Raw genomic sequence first — 24,445 nt, 5'->3', positions numbered from 1 at the left:
GATTAACTGTAATTTGGAAGTTTTTTAGTTTTCTAGATTTTTTATTAGTTTTCTAGAATTTTAGTTTTATAGTCGTCTAGCGCTCTAGTTTTCTATTTTCCTGGTTTTCTTGTTTATTAGCTTTCCAAATTCCCAAATTTCCAAATTTCCAATTTCCCAATTTCTCAATTTTTCAATTCTCCAATTTCTCAATTTTTCAATTCCTCAACTTTTCAATTTCTCAACATTCCTATTTCTTAACTTTTCAATTTCTCAATTTTTCAATTCCTCAACTTTTCAATTTCTCAACATTCCTATTTCTTAACTTTTCAATTTCTCAATTTTTCAATTCTTGCATTCTTTAATTCCTCAATTCTTCAATTCGTCAATTCTTCAATACCTCAATTCTTTAATTCTTTAATTCTTCAATTCTTCAATTCTTCAATTCTTCAATTCCTCAATTCCTCAATTCTTCAATTCTTCAATTCCTCAATTCCTCAATTCCTCAATTCTCCAATTCTTCAATTCTTCCATTCTTCAATTCTTCAATTCTTCAATTCTTCAATTCTTCAATTCTTCAATTCCTCAATTCTTCAATTCTTCAATTCTACAATACTCTAATTTTTCAATTTTCCAATTTTCAGGTCCCCCTCCTCCATTTATCATTTTCTAATTTATCACGTTTCCTACTGTTTAAATTTCTAATTTTCCTATTTCAATATTTATTTACTCTCCTATTCCTACTTTCTTATTTCCCAAGTTTAAAATTTATTCACTCTCGTAGATAGAAATTTAAGAATTTAGAAGTATGGATGTTTGAAATTTCCAAATTTTCAAGTTTCAAAATATCAATCAAAAAATGAAAGTATCACGAAATTCAGAAACTTGAAGGCACAGAAATTCAAATTTTTCTTCTTCCACATACGAACCTAATACAAAAAAATCACATAATAACAAAAATATCAGAAATTTTCAATTTTCCAAGACCCCACTTATATGTGAACCTTAATTTCCACCTAAAATATACTTACTAAACGTACCACCAGGTATGAAACATTAACACCTCGTGCAAAACTGTTTGAAAAACTCTCGATAAAGAAGATTACCTACACGCAAACAACCCTGATAATCGATTTTCATGCTCGATCGAGCATCCCTGATTACATCGACAAAGTGACCCCATCGAAACGGAGTACGACAAACCCCGATTGCGTATAATATATCCAGCGAACAGATACGTATAATTCGATAACATTGATGTTGGACGCGTTTCGTAATAGTCGCCAAAGGGTGAACAAAACGCTTCGAGGAGGTAGACGTAGATCTTGTGCACGCGTTGGATGGTGCCGATCGGTGTCTAGGATCGGCATAGCGAATTTATGAGTCCGCCGATGTGCCACGATCGAGATTCCGCAGATTTGTTCCGCGATACCGCTCCTAGCTATCAATTTTCGCACCTCTATCGATTATTCTTCTGGATATCTCTAGGGAGGAGAGTCTAGTTTACAGTGTGTCGCACTGAAATCTTATTCGCGACTGAATTACGAGTTCGTGAAACGTACAATTTCTTGCTGGCACCCCTGGAGAGTCCAATTCCATTTACTTACGAGTGAACAGGCTAGGCTGTCGTGTTCCACTTGTAATGTTACGGGAGATTGTTATTGAGTGGATGTGGATTTGGTAATGCATGAAGTGATGACGTTTGAAGATGCGTCTCGCTGGTTTCTGCAGGATGTGGTTGGAGGACACGAGTTTTTGTTGGGAAGTATTTGATTAGTGTTGTGGAGATTGATTTTGTAGGGAATTGTGGGGTTCGAGGAACTTTGGGAATTTGGGAAATGTGAGGAATTTTGAGGGTTTTTAGATTTTGGAGAATGTGAAGAGTCTGAGGGATGCATTTGGCAAACTTTTGGAACTTGGGGAATGTAGGATGTTTAAGGAAAATGAAGAATTTGGGGATTTGGGATTTGGAAATGAGAGATTTGGGGATGTGAGATTTGGGGTTGTGAGATTTGGGGTTGTGAGATTTGGGGTTGTGGGATTTGGGGATGCGGAGATTTGGGGATGCGCGAATTTGGAAATGTGAGAATTTGGGGATATGTGGATTTCAGCATGTGGGAATTTAGGGATGTGGTGATTTCAGGATGTGGAGATTTGGGGATGTGAGAATTTGGGAATGTGAGATTTGGGGTTGTGGGATTCAGGGATGTGGAGATTTGGGGATGTGAGAATTTGGGAATGTGAGATTTGGGAATGTGGGATTTGGGAATGTGGGATTGGGGGATGTAAGATTTGGAGTTGTGGGATTTGGGGATGTGGAGATTTGAGGATGTGGAGATTTGAGGATGTGGAGATTTGAAGATGTGGAGATTTGGGGATGTGAGAATTTGGGAATGTGGGATTTGGGAATGTGGGATTTGGGAATGTGGGATTTGAGAATGTGGGATTTGGGAATGTGGGACTTGGCGACGTGGGATTTGGAAAACTAGAATTTGGGGATCTGAGAATTGGGGACCTGGGATTCGGGGCTCTGTAATTTTGGGTCCTAGGGTTCAAGAATCTGGGATTTGGGGATCTGAGAATTGGAGACCTTGGATTTAGGGATCTGGGATTTTGGGGATCTGGAACTTTGGGACCTAGGATTCGCGGACCTGGGATTTAGAAAACTTGAGAATTTGCAATTCCATAATTTGGATAATGCAGAACGTGCATAATTGCAATTTGCAAATTTGAAAATTGGCGAATCTCAAACATGAATATAAAGAATTTAAAAACTTGAAAATTAGAGGAATTAAAAGTTTGAAAACTTAGAAATTTAGAAAATAAAAAATTTGCAAATTTAAAAGTTTGGACACTTGAAGATTTGTACAATTTAAAATTAAGAAACTTATTGTCAGATTAACAGCAGTGAAATTCGTGCTGTCCACATTATAATATACTAATGCCAGTTCTTAATTGAAGATATTGTCCAATATAATTATACATTTTCTAAAAAATGTAACTGAAACTTAAAACAGAAGTGTCATATAGCTTATCATATTCAAAATGCTAAAGACAATTCATTCAATAGTTTATATATTTACTTTCCACACATATCTTGTTACTTTTTAACAGCATCGCATTACAACGAAGTTCTTACAAAAACTTAAATTTTGTTCGATTAAATGATGTTTAATTCAGTATTCTGAAGTGATGATATTGAATTTCCTGGGTAGAATGAGGCCATCTAAAAATTTCCCTTAATCGATGCACCTCTAGGGTCATTTATCTTTGGAGGAAAGTAGGTGTCACCAATTTCTTTGCCGATATGACGTTCAACGTGTTAAATGGGAGGGTGGTCTTAAAGGCTCGTGTCTTTTTCAGATACAGACAATTTATCAGCTACCTACTTACTTTCTTCATACAAAATCAATGAATTATACTTTAAAGTATGAAGTTAGAATTAAACGCGTTGCGAGTTTATTCTGTATTTATTATCAGTGCAAAGGGGTGCGAAAATTTTAGGTAAAATTTGTGTGGAAATTTTGAAATTTGAAAATTTAGGGACTTAGGAATTTGGAAATTTTGGGGTTTGGAAATTAGGGAATTTTGGGATTTTGAGATTTGAAAACTATGGAATATGGAAATTAGGAAAATTCGGAATTTTGCGATTTGGAAATTGTACATTTTTGGAGTTTGAAAATTACGAAATTTTGGGATTGTAATTTTAGTATTTAGAAATTAAGTAATTTAGGTATTTGGAAATTTTTGAATTATGGAATTTAAAATTTTGAAACCTATGAAATTGTAGAATTCTGGAATTTGGTATTTATGGTATTTCAATATCTACAAATTAAATTTAGGTACCTGGAAATTTGAAAATTATGAAATTTTGCGATTTGAAGATAAAAGTATAAGTTTAAAATTCGCATTCCACTTACAAATTCGATATCTTAAAAAATAATCAACCTAACTTCAAATACTCACATTTAAAAACATAGAAATCTATGACTTCCCTTATATATTCCCTATCTATAAAAAAATCCGTTGTAATCCCATAAAATCATCCATCATCAACTCTAGTAAAAACTCAAGATCAGTCATATCGAAAGATTTAATTATCCCTCTAGTGAAAAAACTGTACAATAGGCTTGAAATTAATGCAAACAATCGAGACACCGGCTGGAGCTTATCTGACCATGGATCTGCAACACCATGGAACAAGCAGGCAGCAGTCCCATAAAGCAGCGGGATACAATGCGGTATCGTAGCTAGTGCATCCGCGCCAGGAGAACACGTATGTAGTCAGAGTAGGCGACGGCATCGTTGTAGTTTGTTTTTTTTCTCCGTTCAAACGAAGAATCGACGTACTCGTTTGTACGTCCACATGTTGATACACCGGTCTCTCGTAGCACGTTTACAGGAAAACAATAACGCAAATCCGTACATGGTATATGCGTATCGTGAAGCGTTCTCCCTCGAACATCCGAAGACATTCGGTGCTCGATACTCGTATCCGTTGAATACCAATTCCATTTGTATTCCAACGGCGTTCTGCCGTCTTTCCATTCGAGAACCAACTATCGGGATGATAGTTTTCGAAGCATTCGCTTGTGGACGCGTACACGGCTACGTGCAATCGCAATCTGTACGGCTGGAAGTGTTCCGAGCATTTCTTCCCGATCGAGATTATGAAAACTGATGGAGAGAAGACGGGGTACTTGGGGAAGACATGGGAATCTTCGTTCAAAATTATTTTGAAATTTTATTTCTCTGTTTTGTTAGATGGTGCCTGACTATTAATGATGATGATGGTGCCTAATTACTAAATCTCCAAATTTCAAAACTTAGCAGAGTGAAATTGTCAAACTTCCAATTTTCTAAATCCTAAAATTCTCAAAATTTTGAATCTGCAAACTTCCAGTTTTCTGAATCCTCAAATCCACAAATTTTCAAGTTTACAACCTTCCAGAAATCGAAAATCCCAAATTTTTAAATCCCTGAATACACAAATCCTCATATCTCAAATTCCAGCTCCCCAAATCCCAGATCCCCAAATCCCCAGATCCCCAGATCCTCAGATCCCCAGATCCCTAGATCCCCAGATCCTCAGATCCTCAGATCCTCAGATCCCCAAATCCCTAAATCTCAGATCCCCAGATCCCCAGATCCCCAAATCCCAAATCCCAAATCCCAAATCCCAAATCCCAAATCCCTAAATCCCAGATCCCAGATCCCAGATCCCCAAATCCCAAATCCCTAAATCTCAGATTCCCAAATCCCAGATTCTCAAATCCCAGATCCACAAATCCCAGATCCCCAAATCCCAAATCCCTAAATCTCAGATCCCCAAATCCCAGATCCCCAAATCCCAGGTCCCCAAATCCCAGATCCCCAAATCCCAGATCCCCAAATCCCAGATCCTCAAATCCCAGATCCACAAATCCCAAATCCACAAATTCCAGCTCTCCAAATCCCAGCTCCTCAAATCCCAGATCCACAAATTCCAGCTCCCCAAATCCCAGATCCCCAAATTCCAGATCCCCAAATCCCCAGATCCCCAAATCCCCAGATCCCCAGATCTCCAGATCCCCAGATCCCCAAATCCCAGATCCCCAGATCCCCAAATCCCAGATCCCTACATCCTAAATTCCCACGAACTGAAATTGTCGGATTCTCAGCTTTCTAGCTCCCCAAATCCTCGAATCCTCAGTTTTGCCACTTCTAAACTTCCCACAAACCGAAATCCCCAACTTCCCAAGTTTCCAAATCCCTAAATCCACAAAGTCCACAAAATCCTCAAACTCGAAATTTGTAAACTCCTGAATTTCCAAGTCTCCACCAACAAATCCACATCCACAAGTCATCCTCAAATCATGAAATTTCCAAAAATGCAAATCACAAAACTCTAGTATTATAAATCTTTCAACTTGCAAGTACCATAACGATGGTAAATTGATACTAAAGCCAATTAAGCTTCGCACCGTCCAGGATGTTTGATATTAACAGTAATTTCGTGCTCTCAGTCTCGCGTTTCAAGGACTAACGTCCTTTACGACTGCTGTTCAAAGGAACGAAACAAAAAGGAGACACTTCTTTATTTCTCTTACAAAAGGAGGAATTCTATTCACAGCCATCATAAACGGTGCTTTTACAAAGCCATACAAAATCCATTTATGAAAACGGACCAACACAATTGCACTAACTATAGTTAAACATCCTCTTTGATTTGCTCGAAAAATAACACAAAATTATCCCAATTATACTTGTACAGAAAACCTTAATAATTATAACAACTTTAAAACAATTATTATTACTTTACTTCTTACATTAATAAAACATTGAAATATTCGATGTATCAAAAATTTCGAAAGCTAATTCTTAAGATTTAATTTTTGTAGACCTTTCTTTCTTTCATATTAAATATACCATTCTTCCATATTGAATATACTTAAAATTATGATATACATGTCGAATATTTTATTAAAGTTTATTACAAAAATTTTGCTAATGTCTCAGTTGAATACAGACACCTGTCAGCCATTAATAATTCCCGATTTTTCCAAATAAATTCGCGTACTTAGCACTGTATTATTAGCTTGTCAGTGTTGCAAAAGGATCAGCACGATCGTCGGGGACAGCCGCAAAAAAGCATGTTAATGACTGCCGTGAGTCACCGGTTGCGGCCTCACACACCTGTGCACCTAGTGATTTTGCTTTAATAACGTGTCCAGTTTCGACATGGAGACCGCGACAACTCGGAGGCTGGCATCAACAAAATTTTTGTTGTTCCCTTAATGTAAGACAAATAGATGGTGTCTTGTAGGTGGTCAACCGACTACCTGTTCCAGTGATTTAGCGTGCTGTCGGTGACACCTTCGACCATTTTGCTCACGTTTCAATTTTGTTAAATGGCGTCTCGAGCGACGGCGACTCGTCTCAAGGACACCCTGTGCTCCGAGCGCACACCATACGATTGCCAGGGTGGAACACCGTAAGAATGTTACGTTGAATTAAGAGTTGAGAACTTGATGCCAATTTACGGGGACCTTGCCAGTCGTTCCGCCATTGTTGCCGTAAATTTATGGCGTGTGTTCGGTTGCTCACGATGGAAGGGACACCGGCGACTTATTTATGAGGATGTCGCAAACTTTTTGTACCGGTGTTTTGGATTAGTACGATTACTAGGGGATGGAGAAGAAACATCTGCTTTTGTCTTTCTTTGAGAAGCGTTTTGACATTGAAAGTTGTGAGAGGGACTTTATAGGGTTGAAATGTTAACAGATTTTTAGTAGAAATGTTAGTTAATGTAGGTTGTTTAGCTGTTATGGTGAGAAAGATTGATATGCTTGCGAAATTTCTGAGTATTCAAATGAACATATTATCAACTCTCGGAGATCCTAAGGCACTGGGTACCAAATTTCGAAAATTTCAAGTTTGCAAATTTTTACGCTTTTATATTTTTGATTTCTTAAATTCTCAAGTTTCAACATTTTCAATTCCATAAATTAAAAATTTTTTTAATTTCTAATTATCAAATATCTTACTTTTTAACTTCCCAAACTCGAGTCACCAAAATTTCTTACTCTTCAATTTCCCGAATCCTCATAATTCTTTCGAGTTTTAATCCAACCTTCGAGTTACGGATGCAAGACGTCTGCTTGCTAATCGGAGCCATCACTGACACGGATTCCCGGCGAGCGGATTAGCGATGCAAATTTTCCACACGGCCGAACAAAATTATCGAGCGGCGATATCGACTCAATGAAAACTAGACTAACGACGACGTGATTATCGCCACGTCTGGTCATTACCAGATAACGAAACTGTCGACGATACGGGTGTAACAAAAATTCGTCTTTTTATCATGATAACATTGCGTTTATTGAACAAGTATATCCCCATTACTAACAAGGAACCATATCGAACCGCGACACACCGATTTTAATGAAACTTATGTGAAAGATAGTTCTCAAGAAAATATTTGACACGTATTTTTTTCTATCGGCCACCGTTCACTTTGAAGGGGTGAAAATAGCCCTGGAAGTTGGGGGTTGAAATCATATTTTTGGGAATATCTTCGGAATTAAAGAAGATAATTGAATTCTTTTTTTTGTAAATTGTTGGTCTTTAAATACGGAATTTTTGTGCGTAAAAAATTTCAATAAACTTTATTCACATAAGTTTCATTAAAATCGGTGTGTCGCGGTTCGATATGTTTCCTTGTAAGTGTTGAACAACAGTTTGATCTAACTTTCGATTTTATGATCAACCTATTTGTCTAAAATTGTAACCATTCGAGGGTGTGTCGATTAAGTGTCGACGTACTTAGATTTCAAACTTGCACAAATTATATTAATGTGTAATAAATAAATTTATAATTTTCGAACCTTGAATTGAAAATCTTAATTTTTCAAGATTATAGTCTTTATAATAGAAACAAATTCACAATAGTGATTAGTAGTTGTAAGATAAGAATTTTGACAATTAAAAAATAAATTAAAGTAACATTTAAGTAACAATTGAAGTAACATGTTCAATCCCAAAATAACACTTGCATAAATTTTCTATCTGAGACGTTTAATAATACGCATCTGCGTTTGAAGACAAGAAAACGGCTAAAATGTTAGAAAATGTAGATTTGATTTCGACGACCGGAAGATGTATGACGATAATATGAAAAGTTTTCGAGTGACGATAAGTCTATCGAGCATGAAAGTGTGGGTCGACTTTAAGAAGAGGATAAAGTTTGCAGGAATCAAGCCTCTGAGCTTCCACGAACGTGTAACCCGTGTGTAATCTGTGTAAGCTGGCTGTTGTAACTCATGAACGTCGGCAATAAGTTTTCCTGCTCTCTGTAAATCCGATCGCTTCGAAGATTTCTTATCGAGCGTGGTTATTTTGTCAGCTACCGGGATTGTTTCGAGAATTAAAGGAGCATTGAAATGCTTCTTGCGAATGCGAGAACTGTGTATGGATGCATGCATGTGACAATACTTTGGTTGATGCAGAATTTATTTTAAATTTATTTGCTTGTGGTTTTAGGTGGAATTTTAGGGATTTGGGAATTTGGAGAGGTAGAGATTTTGGGATTTTGGCATTTGAGGATTTGGAGATTTGGAGATTTTGGGATTTTGAGATTTGGGAAATTATGGATTTGGGAATTTTCAGGTTTAGAGATTTGGAGATTTGGAGAATTAGGGAATTAGGGAATTAGGGAATTAGGGAATTAGGGATTGAGGAATTTAGGGATTTGGAGATTTGGAGATTTTGGGATTTTGAGATTTGGGAAATTATGGATTTGGGAATTTTCAGGTTTAGAGATTTGGAGATTTGGAGAATTAGGGAAATAGGGAATTAGGGAATTAGGGAATTAGGGATTGAGGAATTTAGGGATTTGGAGATTTGGAGATTTTGGGATTTTGAGATTTGGGGAATTAGGGATTTGGGAATTTAGGGATTTAGGAACTTGGAGATTTGCAAATTTAGAGATTTGGAGATTTTGGAATTTTAAGATTTTGAGATTTGGGGAATTAGGGATTTAGGAATTTGGAGATTTTGGGATTTTTTTATTTTGGTATTTTGGTGTTTAAGTATTTGTGGATTTTAAGATTTGGGGAATTAGGGATTTGGGAATTTGGGGATTTAGGAATTTGGAGATTTTCAAATTTGGAGATCTGGAGATTTAGAGATTTTGTTGTTTTGGTATTTTGGCATTTAAGGATTTAGAGATTTGGAAAAGGGATTTTGTTGTTTTAGTATTTTGGGCATTTAAGGATTTAGGGATTTGGAGATTCTGGGGTTTTGAAATTTGGGGTATTAGAGATTTAGGAATTTAAGAATTTAGAAATTTGAAGGTTTAGAGATTTTGGGACTTTGTTATTTTGGTATTTTGGTATTTTGGTATTTAAGGATATAGGGATTTGGATATTTGAGGTTTTGCGATTTAGCTATTTCCAAATTTAGGACTCTGGGAATTTGAGGTTCAAGAATTTGAGGATTTACAGATTCGTAATTTAGGAATTTGAAGATTTCAAACTCTAAGCATGTGAGCATTTGTATATCTGTAGATTTGAAAACTTAAACACTGAAGAATCTTAAAATTTGCAAATTTGATTAATTTCAAAAAACTCATAATACTTCGTAAATTTGAAACTTAAAATTGTCCCCTTCAAAAAAAGTTTATTTCTCACATTTCACATCACTCCATATCCCCCAATTCCAGTCATACAAACTATTCATCCAAAACTTCTCCAATCGATCATAAAACTTCCCCGCGTCTCAAAAACCACGTCACACGAAAAAAGAAAACTAAGAAAGAACATCGTCCCCTCGGCTGAGTAAACTCGCCGAATTTCCGTTCGCTATTCGAAGCCTTCCTGGATGGAAAATTTATTCAAGCACATCATTTACGATTCAGTCGCATCTCCCTCGAAGGAACACGTGCCTTAAGACGTGTTAAGATAGATTCACAAGGCAAAAGTTGTCCTAGCGTTGAAAAGAGTCCAGGAAGCACTAGCGCGATTGCTGGATGGCGAAGGTCATACACGAAGCTACATGGTGTTCCATTTCAACAACGAGATTTCAGCTCGCTGAACACGTACGAAATCCTACTGTAAAGTTCAGAGGAGTTAGACTGTCAGTATTGCCTGAACTGTTCGCCTAACTCGTAAATTATTTTGTCCACACGCATTCTAAGTCGCCATGTTTCAACGGAACGTGATTGCCATGAAAGTTAATGCCGAATTTGTGTGGGAGGAATATTGGTGAACTTTTAGCTGATGATTTTTATTTATTTTGGTGTGTATTCTTTCTTTAGTTTCGTTAGACATTTTTCACTTATTTACTTTACTTACTTTGTTAGACATTTTTCACTCATTTACTTTACTTACTTTGTTAGACATTTTTCACTTATTTACTTTACCAGTTTTATTAGATATCCTTCGTTTATTTTACTTGTTTTATTAAATCTTTACTCATTTACTTTGTTCAGTTAAATATTCTTCACTTATTTACTTTGCCTATTTCATTAATTACTTATTTTCTTTATTCTACCTTCAGTACGAAAGCTAAGTGTATTCAACACTAGTAGAGTTACTACAAAATGGCCGAAAGTTACAAGCAACTGTTGATCGATTTCGAAACATATCAAATTAATTTCTATACTTGATGATTGCAAATCTTAATAATATAATATAAGAAAATAAAATAATATAATAATAACATTTTGACTGTCACATTAGTAACAATTATATCTAGCAATTAATAAAATAAATATCTATACCTAATGATCTAACATCTCACTACTTTGACCGTCACAATAAAAACAGTCATACCCAATCATTTAACATGAATGAACATATTAAAAATTAATTTTCTACTACAATGAATGATCTTGTTACGTCAACTCGAACGGTATTCCGAATAATTTCGGTGGTTTCTTTAGTTACGCAATCGAACGGCCACGGGACGTAAAGGTGGCATTCCGCTAACAAAAGAGGTTTCATAAGGCTGATTATCGAAGAGCAACGCCTGCCCCGACTTATTTTGCGGTCGCAACGATTCAGATCCGATCACCAATCCACAAATTGATCGTCACCTTCGTGGAAAGACGGTGAGCAGTGTTATGCGGTCGAATGGAATTTCACGATTTTACGCTCCGTTGCGGAATCGTGGTCGTTACGCGTCCAAGTCTGAATAATATCCACGGGCTGGTATCGTTCTCGGTACGGTTACCGGCCATGCCGAATAAAGGAGCATAGTTACGTGCAATGAATGTCGAGAACAGAGATGAAATATATCCAGTTATCGTACTTACACTCGTCTTTCTACCGATCGCTGCAGATGCGCCCGTTGTGTGTACACTCGGCTGCAACATGGCCACAGCACACGTACATTTCAAAACTTTTTGATCTTCAAATTTTTTGGGTTCGAGATATTGTAATATTTTGTGTTTTTTGATTTTGAAGAGTAACAAGCTTTTTAGATTAGACTTTCGATGCTTCTGAATATTATAGGCTGTATATTTGTGAATATCAAATTGCTGGATTCCTATGTTGTTAATTTATCAAGTACTAAGATGTCTAAATACCAAGATTTGCAAATACTGAGATCTTGAAATCTTAAGGATCATAGATTCTAAGATTATCAAGTCCTAACATTTTTAAATTTTGAGACTGCAAAATTCCATGATTATCAAACCTCAAAATCTTCAAATCCTTAGATTGCTGAAATCATAAAATCCCCAAATACCAAGGTTCCTTAATACCAAGACCACCTAATTCCAAGATTCCCAAGTCCCAAGATCCTCAATTCTCAAGAACCCCAAATTCTAAGATTCTTAAATTCCAATATTTCTAAATATTGAGACCCCAAGTACTAAAATTCCCAAATTTCAAGATGTCCAAAGTCTAGAGCCTCCAATTCCAAGATCTCCAAATCCAAAGATCTCCCAATTCTAAAATTTCCAAATCCCAAGATCCTCAAATACCTATGTCCCCAAATTCTCAATACCCACATTTCTAGACTCTTAATTTCCTACATTCCCAAATCTCAAGATCTCCAAATACCTACGCCTGTAAATTCTGTAGTCCCTAAATCTCTGAACCCCCAAATCTCTATAAATTTCTAAACCTCCAGATCTCTATTCCTCTCAGATCCAAAGATGTCTATGTTTATCTTCCAATCTTCTAAATTCTTAACCTCTTACAACTACTAATTTCTATATCCCCAAAATTCTAGATCCTCAAAATCCCTAAATCTCTAGATCCTCAAGCTTGTAAGTCCTCAAAGTATAACCCCTAATGCAAACACCCAAATGCACAGACCCTAAATCCTTAGACTTCAATATAACTTACTACCAAAATTAAAAAATTCCGAAATCGTCAAGCAATTCGTAGATTTTGTAGTTCTGAAAAATCCCAAGAAACGAAAGAATCGATGTCCAGATTTGCTGTTGACTGTACGCTCTCCTTGACACGGAAACGAAGTTTCTTCCATTGCCTCTAACGAGCTCCGATCGATTTTTCAGTTTCATCGAACGGCTGCTTTGTTTGCAATATCGTGAGTGGAAACGCTCGTGAAATTTCGATTCGCTCGACTATCGTCCAGTTTTATTGAAACTAACCTGTTTCTGGAATGGATGTTTTTGGAACTGGCATTCATCTGAGATACTTTCTTAACGACGTGCTGTCGTAAAGTGACGGGTGCGTTAAATCAGTGAGAAGCTTAAGGTTCGATAAGAATGCCTGCTTTCACGTTTTATTAAATGTTTGAATACAAAATGGCTGATTAGCGGTTATGGGTGACTATGATCCATTTCGGTATCTTTAAAATGTGACATAGTTTGATGATGATTTAAGATTACGAAGTACTTGTATTACGTCAATTTTAAGCTACATTTCGATATAAATGACTGCATAAATATTTTATTAGTTGTTCGAATTAAAAATGGCTGATTGACAGTTATGGCTGACTATGACCCATTTCAGTATCTCTAAAATGTGACACAATTTGATGATGTCTTAAGATTATTATGAAATACTTGTATTACGTCAATTAGAAGCTACATTTCGATACAAGTGGCTGTATAAATATTTTATTAGCTGTTCGAATATAAAATGGCTGTTTGACAGTTATAGCAGATATGATCCATTTCAGAGCTTCTATAGACTGACACAGTTTGATGACATGACACTATCAAAAATTACTGTATACATATTTTATAATTCTGAATATAAAATTGCTGAGAAGTTATATTAAAGATATGTTTGCATTAAAAATTAGTATGAAACAATTGACGACACAAAATATTCATATCAAGTTCAGACTTTAAGTTTGATTAAAATATTTAAGTATAAATATAGAAGTTGTCAATGGTTTCAAAATGGCTACCTTCTAGGTAATTCAAAAAAATGATTATAACTTATTCTATTTGGATAAATTATTTTACTAATGGTTACTTAATGCATGTTGTACTAAATAATAAGTTACCCAAGTTATCAAATACAAATTGTTAATGGTCTCAATAGAAAATGGCTACCTTCCAGTTATATTAACTAATCATTATTACTTATTCCATCTTTATAAATTATTTTACCAACTGTACTAAATGATTTTCTATCAGACATATGCTTTATATTTAAATCAATAATAAAGTGTTTGTACAGTATGCTCCCTACCAGTGCAACAACCATTTAACAATTTAACCCAAAGAAGAAAAAATGATTATTTCATACCACTTGTTTAAAAAGCAGTTACTATGTTTTACCACTATTGTTTCATAAAAACAAATAAGTACCTTATTCTGTACATCTGTTTACATAATTACCTTTTTGTATCAATCAATGGATATCAACGACGACTGAAATTGAATGTAAAGATCAGAAATGATTCAATTTACCGACTGAACAACATATCCTTAAGACACACATCATGAATTGATAGCAATTTCAATACAAGAATAAGAAATCAGAAGGCGTTTCGTGTTGGAATGCAACGGCGTGGTCGAATCGTGAAATTGAATGAAAATGGTACGATTGAGAGTTAAAATCCAACGTTAGTCTGCTGAAACTGTAGTAATTCTATATATCTTCTTTCCATCTGATGATTTCTTCGTAATGCAATCTTCAATCAGATCACTGTTACATATCACTGAATGCTGCATTTCAATTTCAACCTGTGATTTTCTATTCTTAACTTCGATATGGGTCATCTAGTATCGCCTTTTATAGCCAATTCAGATATGGTCGTAAATTCTTCAAGAACGCGGAGAATGCAGTTTGAAAGAGAAGACGAGAAGAATAACTTTTTATGTAGATTTAGGAGTTGTGAATTGGAGAATAAATTTTAATAAATTTCATTTAAGTTGTTTAAATTGTTTAAATTTGAAGGTTATTCACTTTTTCTTAATCCCTAAATTCTTAACTTTCTAAATCCCCACATTTCCTAATTCCCCAATTTTCCAATTCTCCAATTCTCCCATTTCCACCTTCCTTAACCCCAAAATTCCAAATTCCCAAATTCCCAAATTCCCCAATTCCCCAATTCCCCAATTCCCCAATTCCCCAATTCCCCGATTCCCCAATTCCCTGATTTCTAAATTCCCCAATTCTCCAATTCCCAGCTTCCTAAATCCCCAAATGCCTAATTTCCTAAATCCCAAATTCTCCATTTCTTAATTCCCCAAAATTTGCCAAATCCCTAATCCTCAAATTCCTAAATTCGCTAATTCCCCAATTCTCTAATTTCCAGCTTCCTAAATCCCCAAATCCTTAATTTCCTAATCCCCCTTCTCAACTTCTTAAATCCCCAAATTCCCCAATTCCCAACTTCCTAAATCCCCAAATCCCCTAATAGGAAATTTCCTAAACCCCCAAATTCTCAACTTCCAAAATCCCCAAACTCTAACATCCTAAAATCCAAAAATTCCCCAAGTGCCAAACTTCTATAAATCCACAGAATACCCAAAAAAATTAAAAAATCCAAATTACCAAAATCCAAAGACCCTACCATCTTTCAACTATTTTCGAACCCAACCTAATCTCCTCTACAGCGGCTACCAATCAAACCTTCGCGACGATAAACACGATTTCACAGAAACTCGCACTTCCGCTAAGCAACGACTCGTAGTAATACGAAAATTCTAGTATAGACTTACAAAATTCCGCGAAATTCTCTTAAACATGTGCCACGAACGCGGAGAACCGTTAGACATAGAGTACAGAAAATCGTGCGTATGTGCAAAAGAAGGTGTGGAACAAAACACTGAGACGTGGAAAAGGAGTCAATTGCTGGACGTTGATAGTAACTTTGTTGCCGACCTTCGACCTTCTCGCACCATGTAACACGTATCGAATGTTGGCGATTTAAGTTAGGCGGAGGATAATGAGTTCCTGAACCGCAGGATGTTGTACGCGACTTATAAGGATTCACCGATCAGTCAGGGACTTGCATATATGTATATGTATATATGTATGTATACAGGACATATCATAGTGTATGGCCAAAACTTTCATAATTGTTTCATTTTTAATACATAAATAAACACGCGATCACGTGTTCATACAAGACCATGTAACGAATGTGGAAGGTCACGTGACAAATATGGAAGATCAGATAAAATGCTTTATCTGAGTTTGTTTCTGAGTTCTGTTTATTTTTGTGTCTCTGTTGATTTCTGTTTTGATATTCTTTTCTTCGTTTGATCCCGAAATTTGCTGCATCCTCAAAATGTAATTATCACCTCAAAATATAATGGAAGTAGAAGATATGTAAACTGATATTAACTGTCTCTGTGAGTCACATTTTATCGTACAGTCTGAATAAACTGATTGAAGAAGGTTACCTCGATCATTTAGTTACTGTAGTTACCTGTGATCATGTAACTTGATTCATAAGTTGCACTTTCATTTTTGAGGTTATGTCTTGTTTACAAGATGTAACATGGTATACTTGACATAATAATAAACGTTGATAACATGATATAATAATAAACATGATATACTTTGACAACAAATCGAATATTAAAGGTTACCAATAAATTATATTGAAGAACTTGTAAAGCATTAAGTTACTTTGAATATCGAAGTTAATTTAATTGTCAGGTGATATCAGACACATCTGATTTTCGTTTCAACAGAAAGTTACTGTAAAGTTCCTATAAAAAGTAGAAAGAAATATAAAAATTGATTAACCCTGTATAAGTTCAAAAGTTTCTCAACAATTTTTTGCATCGTTCACGGCCAAACGTTATGATGCAACCTGTATACATACAGGATCGATACATCTCCACGGATAGATGAGCAGTGCTCAGCTATTATTCGTAAGTCGTGATCCTGAGTGAGTCTATAGAAGGCTCTCTATTACTCGGATTCAATACGATACGATAGAGAGATGGCAATAATGCATGAATGCCGGTTCGCAGGAATTCCTCACGGCCCATTGCTTTACCCAATAATCTACCGTGTCATTTACTCTAATCGCGTAACGATATCAATTACCACACAGATCGTGAGATCAATATTTGTTACTTTCGTTTCGACAGATGAAATAACTGTACAACGGAGTTTGAAATATTGATTGTATCACTGGAATATTAAATGTTCCATTCGTACCGTAGAAGTATCGAATTGTACTTGTAATGTAAGGCTCGTAAAGCGTGAATACGTTTCTATTCAACTTAATTCAGAAATAATTCAATAATAAGATATTTATACTTTTTAGACATATTTGTACTTCTTACAGAAATATTTATATTAATACATATTTCTCATTTTTCAGAATGACAAAACAAACATTCACAAAATTAATTCCTTCTGTAAATAAATAATTCTAAAATAACTTTAGATTCAAAACATTTCCATACTAGAAAAACATTTGAAATATTCAAAAACTTAAATAATATTTCAATGACTTTTTTCGTGTTTGAAATCTTGAAGTCTTGAATAGTATTTCAATAAATTTTCCTCGTACATGAAATGTTGAAATCTTAAATACTACCTCAAGGAATTTTTCTCGTACTCGACATCTTGAGATCTTGAATATTACTTCAAGCACTTTTCTCCCATTTAAAATTTTCAAACCTTGAACAATTTTTCTCATACTTTACTCACAAGATTTAATGATTGCAGAGTGATAGAATAAACGAAAATGAAATTACAGAAAAGACTAACCTGTCAGGTCGGGCAACACGAACGTCGTCGCGTGTAAATGGAACACCGCGACGTGGAAGGCGCGTCCTGCAGGGAAAGCCACAAGTTCACATAAAAGAAACGGCACAAAAAATTGTAGGACAGGTCGACAACCTCTGGTGGACTGGTGGTTGGCTCGTCTACGATGAAGAATGGTCACGATTCGAATTCCAGCAATGGTGAACCTTCTTGCAACAGGAACAGATCGTTGCAATAACGTGGCAACATGGAACAAGTAAGATTAGATATCATCTTACATGCCTCCAATTAGAAATTTATTTACGACCAACTGTTTACCGGCCAACGCAAAACGCTTGTACATTGTGGCTGCTGACAAAAATTCGTTATTTATGTGAGGGAAGTTTACGCCATTTTCTCTTCATACCTCATTTTTGAAATACTCTTTCTCTGCGATTAGAGAAATACTTTAAGCTTGCATGATACGTAGATTAATCATATCAAATTTTGGAGAGGTTAGGTTAGGTTGGAGAGGCATCAGGAGGTTTCTGGAAAGGTTAAATTTTAGAGAGGATCAGGAGGATTTTAGAGAGATTAAATTTTGGAGAGGTTTATACTGTCGTATAATAAATAGTAAATTATAATGCATACTTTATAATATATTATAGTATATTATACTTTAGTATCATATTTTAATTCATGGTGTTTATCTAGTAAGTAGACTTATAGTACCAAGTTTTTGAGAAGTTACATTGCAACAGGTATAGCATCATTATTACAGTGTAAATCAATATAATTTATTATAAGTTTAGCATACACTCTAACACTATATTTCAGTCATTTTAAAGTGTCTGCATAATAAAATGAAACACTAAATTTCGCATTAGACATTACTATTAATCCAACGATGTTATTGAATATATAATTTCAAGAATAACACTGAAGAATTACAGTATACATACCGTATGATGTATATCGACATCAATAAGTTATGATACACCATAATGGTTCTGAAAGACCACTGGCACGTTCACATACGTGACGGTTAAAGCTGAAGGTTCAATTAAAGCGTATTTCTCCGTAATGGTTTATAATAATATATAAGAGGCGTATTATGTAGTGGACAAAGACTAGATAAGCTATTGAGACATAAACAAGTAAACATACAAGAGAAGCGAAAGTGCATTCTTGCTCAGTAGCTTGCAACCAATGATCACGGTGCAGAACGTATTAAGACATAAAGAAGCAAATGTACACGGAAGAGAGTCGAGCACGGAACATGTAATTCGAAAGGCAACTATCCTCTGTACGTTAAACGTTGACGACCTTTCGACTCGATCTGACTCACAAGAATGCAGCATGCAACGAATCATCGTCCGCACGAACTTACAATCATACACGCCAATACGGAAATCTGCATTCGACGATCGATCGACAGCTACTACTTTATCACTGTCTATATTATCCTTCGCGAAACTTTGGTTTTACTAGCAATCTTTGCTATGGATACATAAACTTAACGACTGTGACACGGTTGTTTACGTTGGGATTGACTTTGTAACTGTTCTTGCGTTTGGTTCAGGTTTTTTGTTTTGGCGTTTGATAAGAAAGCAAGATATCTTAGGGTAATTTTAGAGTAGGTTTGTTATGAAGAAATGGGTCAATTTGGATTTTGTTGCTAATTTTGAAAAAGTGAATACGTAGATGGGTTGACATGATCAGGTGAAGAACAGGAGGAAATGATCTTTAGAGTAGCAAGATGATTAATTCATGAGTTTGGAACAGATTATGCTAATTGACAATAAGTGTTACTCTAACTTACTGTTGAACTTGCTTGTTCAATTTCGTTGAATTAACCTCTTGTCATATTATATCATGTTCCATGTGTGATGCACATATGTAATTCTTGAAATATGACAAATCTTCATATTTTCACCACGTCCAAAGTTCGAGTTTAACTTTAATGCCAATCGATCCATCAATGGCTGCCACATCCAAAATATTCCTAACATTTGCACATTTCTCCATATGCACACTGTATATTCTAAAATGTACCCCTCTAAAATATAACTTTCTAGGGTTAGAGATAAAGGCACTAATTTTAGGATCTCGACCCAGCTCTGCACATTGAGAAGCATACATCGTTACATAATTATAACCTGAACATCTCACTACGCACCATATGAACGCAAGCTAAGATATTCCCAGTGTATGCAGCTGTAATATACGTTCGAAGCTTCTTTCGCGCCGGTACACTATATCTTCAGTTATCTTAGCCAGAGTAGAATCGTAAATTTGAGCGTGCGGCTTAGGTTCTGCGTAAAATACTCAACGCAGTTTCCTAGAATGATTTACGCGATCCCGTCTGTCCTGCCTCGCGGACGACGTAAATTCTGCTCGCGTAAACTGGCCAGATTTTCCCCCAGGGAATCGCCAATGGGTGTCCGACCACGGGAAATAGCGGGGACATTTGAACGAGTTGTGGCTGTGTCCTGAATTGAGTCGTCTGCGCTATAACTTATGCGAGTGGACGCACGTGTTCGTTGCGTCGTAAGTTTGAGACATTCTGCGGGTAAATCAAACGTGTCTTGGCTTTCGGAATATTGAAACCGTGTATGTGATCTTAATTTGTTAATTTGGTACGTTTAATTGAAATATTTTCAATGATATGTTAAACTTAGATCTGTATGTTAAAATTGAAATAATGTAATGAAGATATTTCACTATTCTGTAGAACTTCAGAACACTGGAACTTTGTGTTTCAAAACTTCTGAATTTGTAGACTTTCGAACGGAACCTTGAAATTGTGGACCCTGAAGATATTTGAAGTTCACCTTGAAATTCTTCGAAACTAAAACTTGTATTAAATATAAAGGGTTTGTACAGTATAGATTCGTAACAAGCAATTGACCAGACCCGAACGAGTTGCTTATTACTGTAATAGGCAACCATCGAATCTGTTTCACAAAAGGAACGAGACATATGAATGTTAAAGAAGAGCTAATGAATTACGATGTCCATGTGCCCCATCATTTTCAGACGAACCACGCACAACACCCACGGTTTGCAGCAATTGCATCGGATACGAAAGCAATAAAATCTGATAGTTTCGCAATATTGTCTGGCCGCAGGCTCGAAATCCCGCGCACCGATCTGCGGATGTAAGTCACGTTCGAGAACATCATCCTGGCAGCGCTTGAAGTTAGTTTCATTAGGGTCAGAAAAGGCAGTTGGCGTCGGGCAATAAAGCGTTTCCGATGCACGTGCATTCGTGCCGATAAGAATATTTCAGCTTGAATATCTAAAGATTATAACGGCCGATAGACCACCCGCTGCTCCGTGATTCCACCCGTCACTCATCACATTTTTTTGCTTGGAAGATTGCGGTGTGCCGATCTTATCGGGTGTGAGCCGATCACGAACAGGAAGGTGTGTTTAATTCGTACCTCGATCGACGGAATCCGTGTAAAAAGTTGCGAGGGGAGGAGTGATTAAGTAACTGATCATTTAATTCGCGAAATTTCCACGGCGATCGAAAAGGAAACGATCGACAGGTACACGACGAAAAAGAGAACGGTTTTAAAGTGGCTTCGTGCGAGACGATAATCACGCACGGTATAATTAACGAACACAATGTTTGATGTTCGAGATTATCCTCGCGTTTCTGAAACGAAGAAGCATCGACGAGGTTGTGACTCATAGCGGGGTATAGAACCGCAATTTCCTGCAAACTTGGAATAACTGTTCAGAGATACGCTGATTAAAAACTATCACGGACACGAAACCATCGCATATTTCGACGTACGCGATATAACGTGCACGCTTCCTGAAACGTAATCAAGGGTATCGTGTGAACGCTGATTAATGATTTTATTGCGTTCCCGCGGCTTTTTTAGCGGGCATCTGAGATTAAATTACTGGGGGATCTTGAAGTACAGATTGATTTTCTGCGATTTTTATCTCAATCTGAATGGATTAACATTTAACACAGATACGTAATTGAAATAATTGTAATATGTATTTTTGATGTAGGATAAATATAATTTATTTTTTGAAACAAATTTATGTAGGGCACTCTATTTATTTGTAGTATTATTTGACAAATTATCTATTATGTTATATGTATAAATAAACATTATATCATTATTATAACTAAACATTAATAAAAATTATCTATGGCAAGGAACTCACCTTAACCAAATAAGGGTTGAAACTAATAAAACAGGCAAGATAGTCTAATAACTTTGCCCTGTCCATAATATTTGTTATTATTCGTCATCCTAAAATATTTTACTTATTTTTGTATATACATATATGTCAAGAGTAACACACATAAAATTACATGAGTGCTTATTTCCCCAAAATGTACGACCTGATGAATTCGCACAAAAAGAATCTGACGATTAATAAAGAATTTGCTAACAAAATATTTAACATGTTAACAACACTCAAAATTTTATTTTTTGCCCTCTATATGAATTCCACAAAAATATAAACCCTACAGAATACTACTATTGATTAAATTAAAAATACAGAAAAAGTAACCGAAAAATTGCAGATTGAAGCGATGATCAACTATACGATTTAAGCGATGATCCACTTTCACGATTGAAATCCTCCATCGAAGACCATCAATCACCAATTACGATGGAAAGAAGAAAATCCGTGCAAGAACGTTTGGATTCGTACGAGTAGTGGAACGTGACCAGCACAATTGCGAACGAAAAAGAGAATCACACAGGGTGCACGGATTTGTGCGTAAACGAATTAGGTTTGCAGATATCTCAGAGTTCATGGATTCGCGTAAAATGCGACTCGCATAGATGTTTCTTCGCTCGTGTGTGCCGCTCCTTTTCTTCGAAGAAATCCAAGAATGCGATCGCGGTGAATGCCAGTTTCGCCTTAACGCTGTTTCAGATGGCAAAAAAGAGGAGGTTCGCTCGTTGGAAAACGATTCGGATTCTCGCTGGTTCACGCTTCGCTGTTAAACCGATTATTGGCGTGAGAACTCTTTCAGTTCGTTGCTGATGAAATGGAAAATGCGCGACAAAGCTACTTTCGAAATCGTTTTCGATTTTTAGAAATTTGATGCGTCGATTTAGGAATTATTGGACGAAGGATTCTGAGGATGAAAATTTGAAAATTTCCACACTTTTCGATTTATAAATTTTTTTGCAGAATTTACGAATTTTTAGGTTTGAAAATTTGTATGTTCCTCGATTGCTAAATTTCTGGGTGGAAAATTTGGAAATTTATGCTTGAGAATTTCTGAAGTTTCAGACTGAAAATTCAAGGTTTACAAACTTCCAGATTAGAAATGTGGAAAATTTGATATTTTTAGGCCTCCAAATTTCCAATTGAAAATTTTGAAATTAATAAGTTTGTAATATTCAACAAAGGTGACAATAAAAATATTAAACATCACTGATATGAACAGCCAATCATTTCACACACATGTGTCTAAACCAGCCAGAATATGAACCTCTAAATGACCCTCGCACCACTTCATAAAATAATATTAATCACAAAAGTATACTCTTAAGTTATATAAAATAAAGTACGTATCAACTGAACCACCCTGTACAATGATACCATAAAGTAAATATAGATTATTCAAATTTGCAATTCTTTTTAGAATGATCAGTATTACCACACATCGCCTGTTGCGTTTCTGTTGCTAATGAATATAAATCGTTATTTTTCGCAGCTGTTTCTTCAACGATGATTAATTGCCGCGTAATCCGCGGCGGAAACCGAGGACAGCATGTAATCGGTTTCAGGCTCGTTAATACGACGTTGCACGCGATTAGGAGAATAAGTTGTTCGAGATAGTCCCCCGGGTAAAGACGGAACAAGTTTGTTTGGAAAGCGGTCGCATTTCCTCCGCTTTTGATATCCGGTCGCGATAACATCGTCTCGTAAGCTGCTTACATTTACGAGTCTCTCTCTTGGCTAGCTTTTAAGATTCTTATCAGTGATGGAACACGTATTATCTACTAATGCCTCGGTGATCGGTACGCGCGTGAAACCGGCGATCGCGATTGGTGACGTTGCGGTGTAAATAGTAACGCGATATTGCAACCAAACTTGGAAAATTTGAACAAAGTCCTTATTCCACAAGCGAATAAAACCTGTAAGGAAATTTGATGCACATGTGGTTTAATATGATAAAAAGTTTCTAGAGTATATTCCAATGATGTACTTTTTATAAACAAGCTAAGATACCTTTCTATAAACAGGTAGAACAGTTTAAAAACATTTGTTGAAATAAATGAGACATTTTGTGAAATAATAGAAAATTACAGATACTGTTTAATTAAGACACTTTTGTATAAACAAGTATAGAAAAGTTTACAAATATTAGTTGAAATAAATGAGACATTTTGTGAAATGACAGAAAATTACAGGTACTGGTTAATTAAAACGAGCAGTAACCATTTTCCTATTTAATCTAAATAAACTCTTCTTAAATAATTCGAGCAAAAATGCAGAAGTAATTGAAAACGAGATTAATCATATCGTACAGAATACGATTATCGTTTCCTAAATATAAAATCGAGGCAATTTGCAAAAAGGGAAATCAACAAGTTTAAACCGTCGATCTCGTTATAATACACGACGAAACGTTTTTCTCTAGCGAACCAATCTCCATAAAACAAGATCTCCCGATCGATTCAATGCATTGCGAATTAATCAAGACAACCAATAGGTCGATTCCCGTAATAAACTCCAGACACGCGAACAATTTACCCAGTTCCGTATTACCGCACTCCCACATGCGATATTCAAATCCGCTCGCAGAACTTCGACTGTCAGATCAGCTTCGTTAACGAACGACA

At 35.9% G+C, this 24,445-nt stretch overlaps 1 protein-coding gene across 4 annotated transcripts in view; it reads right to left on the bottom strand.

Annotated features, from left to right (window-relative positions):
- The window catches only part of LOC143265178 (uncharacterized), a 430,584-nt gene that overhangs the window by 174,936 nt on the left and 231,203 nt on the right, over positions 1-24,445 (bottom strand). For 2 of the 4 annotated variants that reach the window (XM_076535679.1, XM_076535678.1), the window contains exon 2: positions 17,631-17,836. The exons of the other annotated variants lie outside the window; for them this stretch is intronic. In XM_076535679.1, the coding sequence (XP_076391794.1) occupies positions 17,631-17,836 (206 nt within the window). The remainder of the gene's footprint in view (positions 1-17,630; positions 17,837-24,445) is intronic. 4 annotated transcript variants of the gene reach the window in all.

This window comes from Megachile rotundata, chromosome 9 (assembly GCF_050947335.1).
Source record: "Megachile rotundata isolate GNS110a chromosome 9, iyMegRotu1, whole genome shotgun sequence".
NCBI lineage: Eukaryota > Metazoa > Arthropoda > Insecta > Hymenoptera > Megachilidae > Megachile > Megachile rotundata.
Note: the sequence above shows the minus strand (reverse complement) of the source record. Positions and strands in the feature narration are given on the sequence as shown.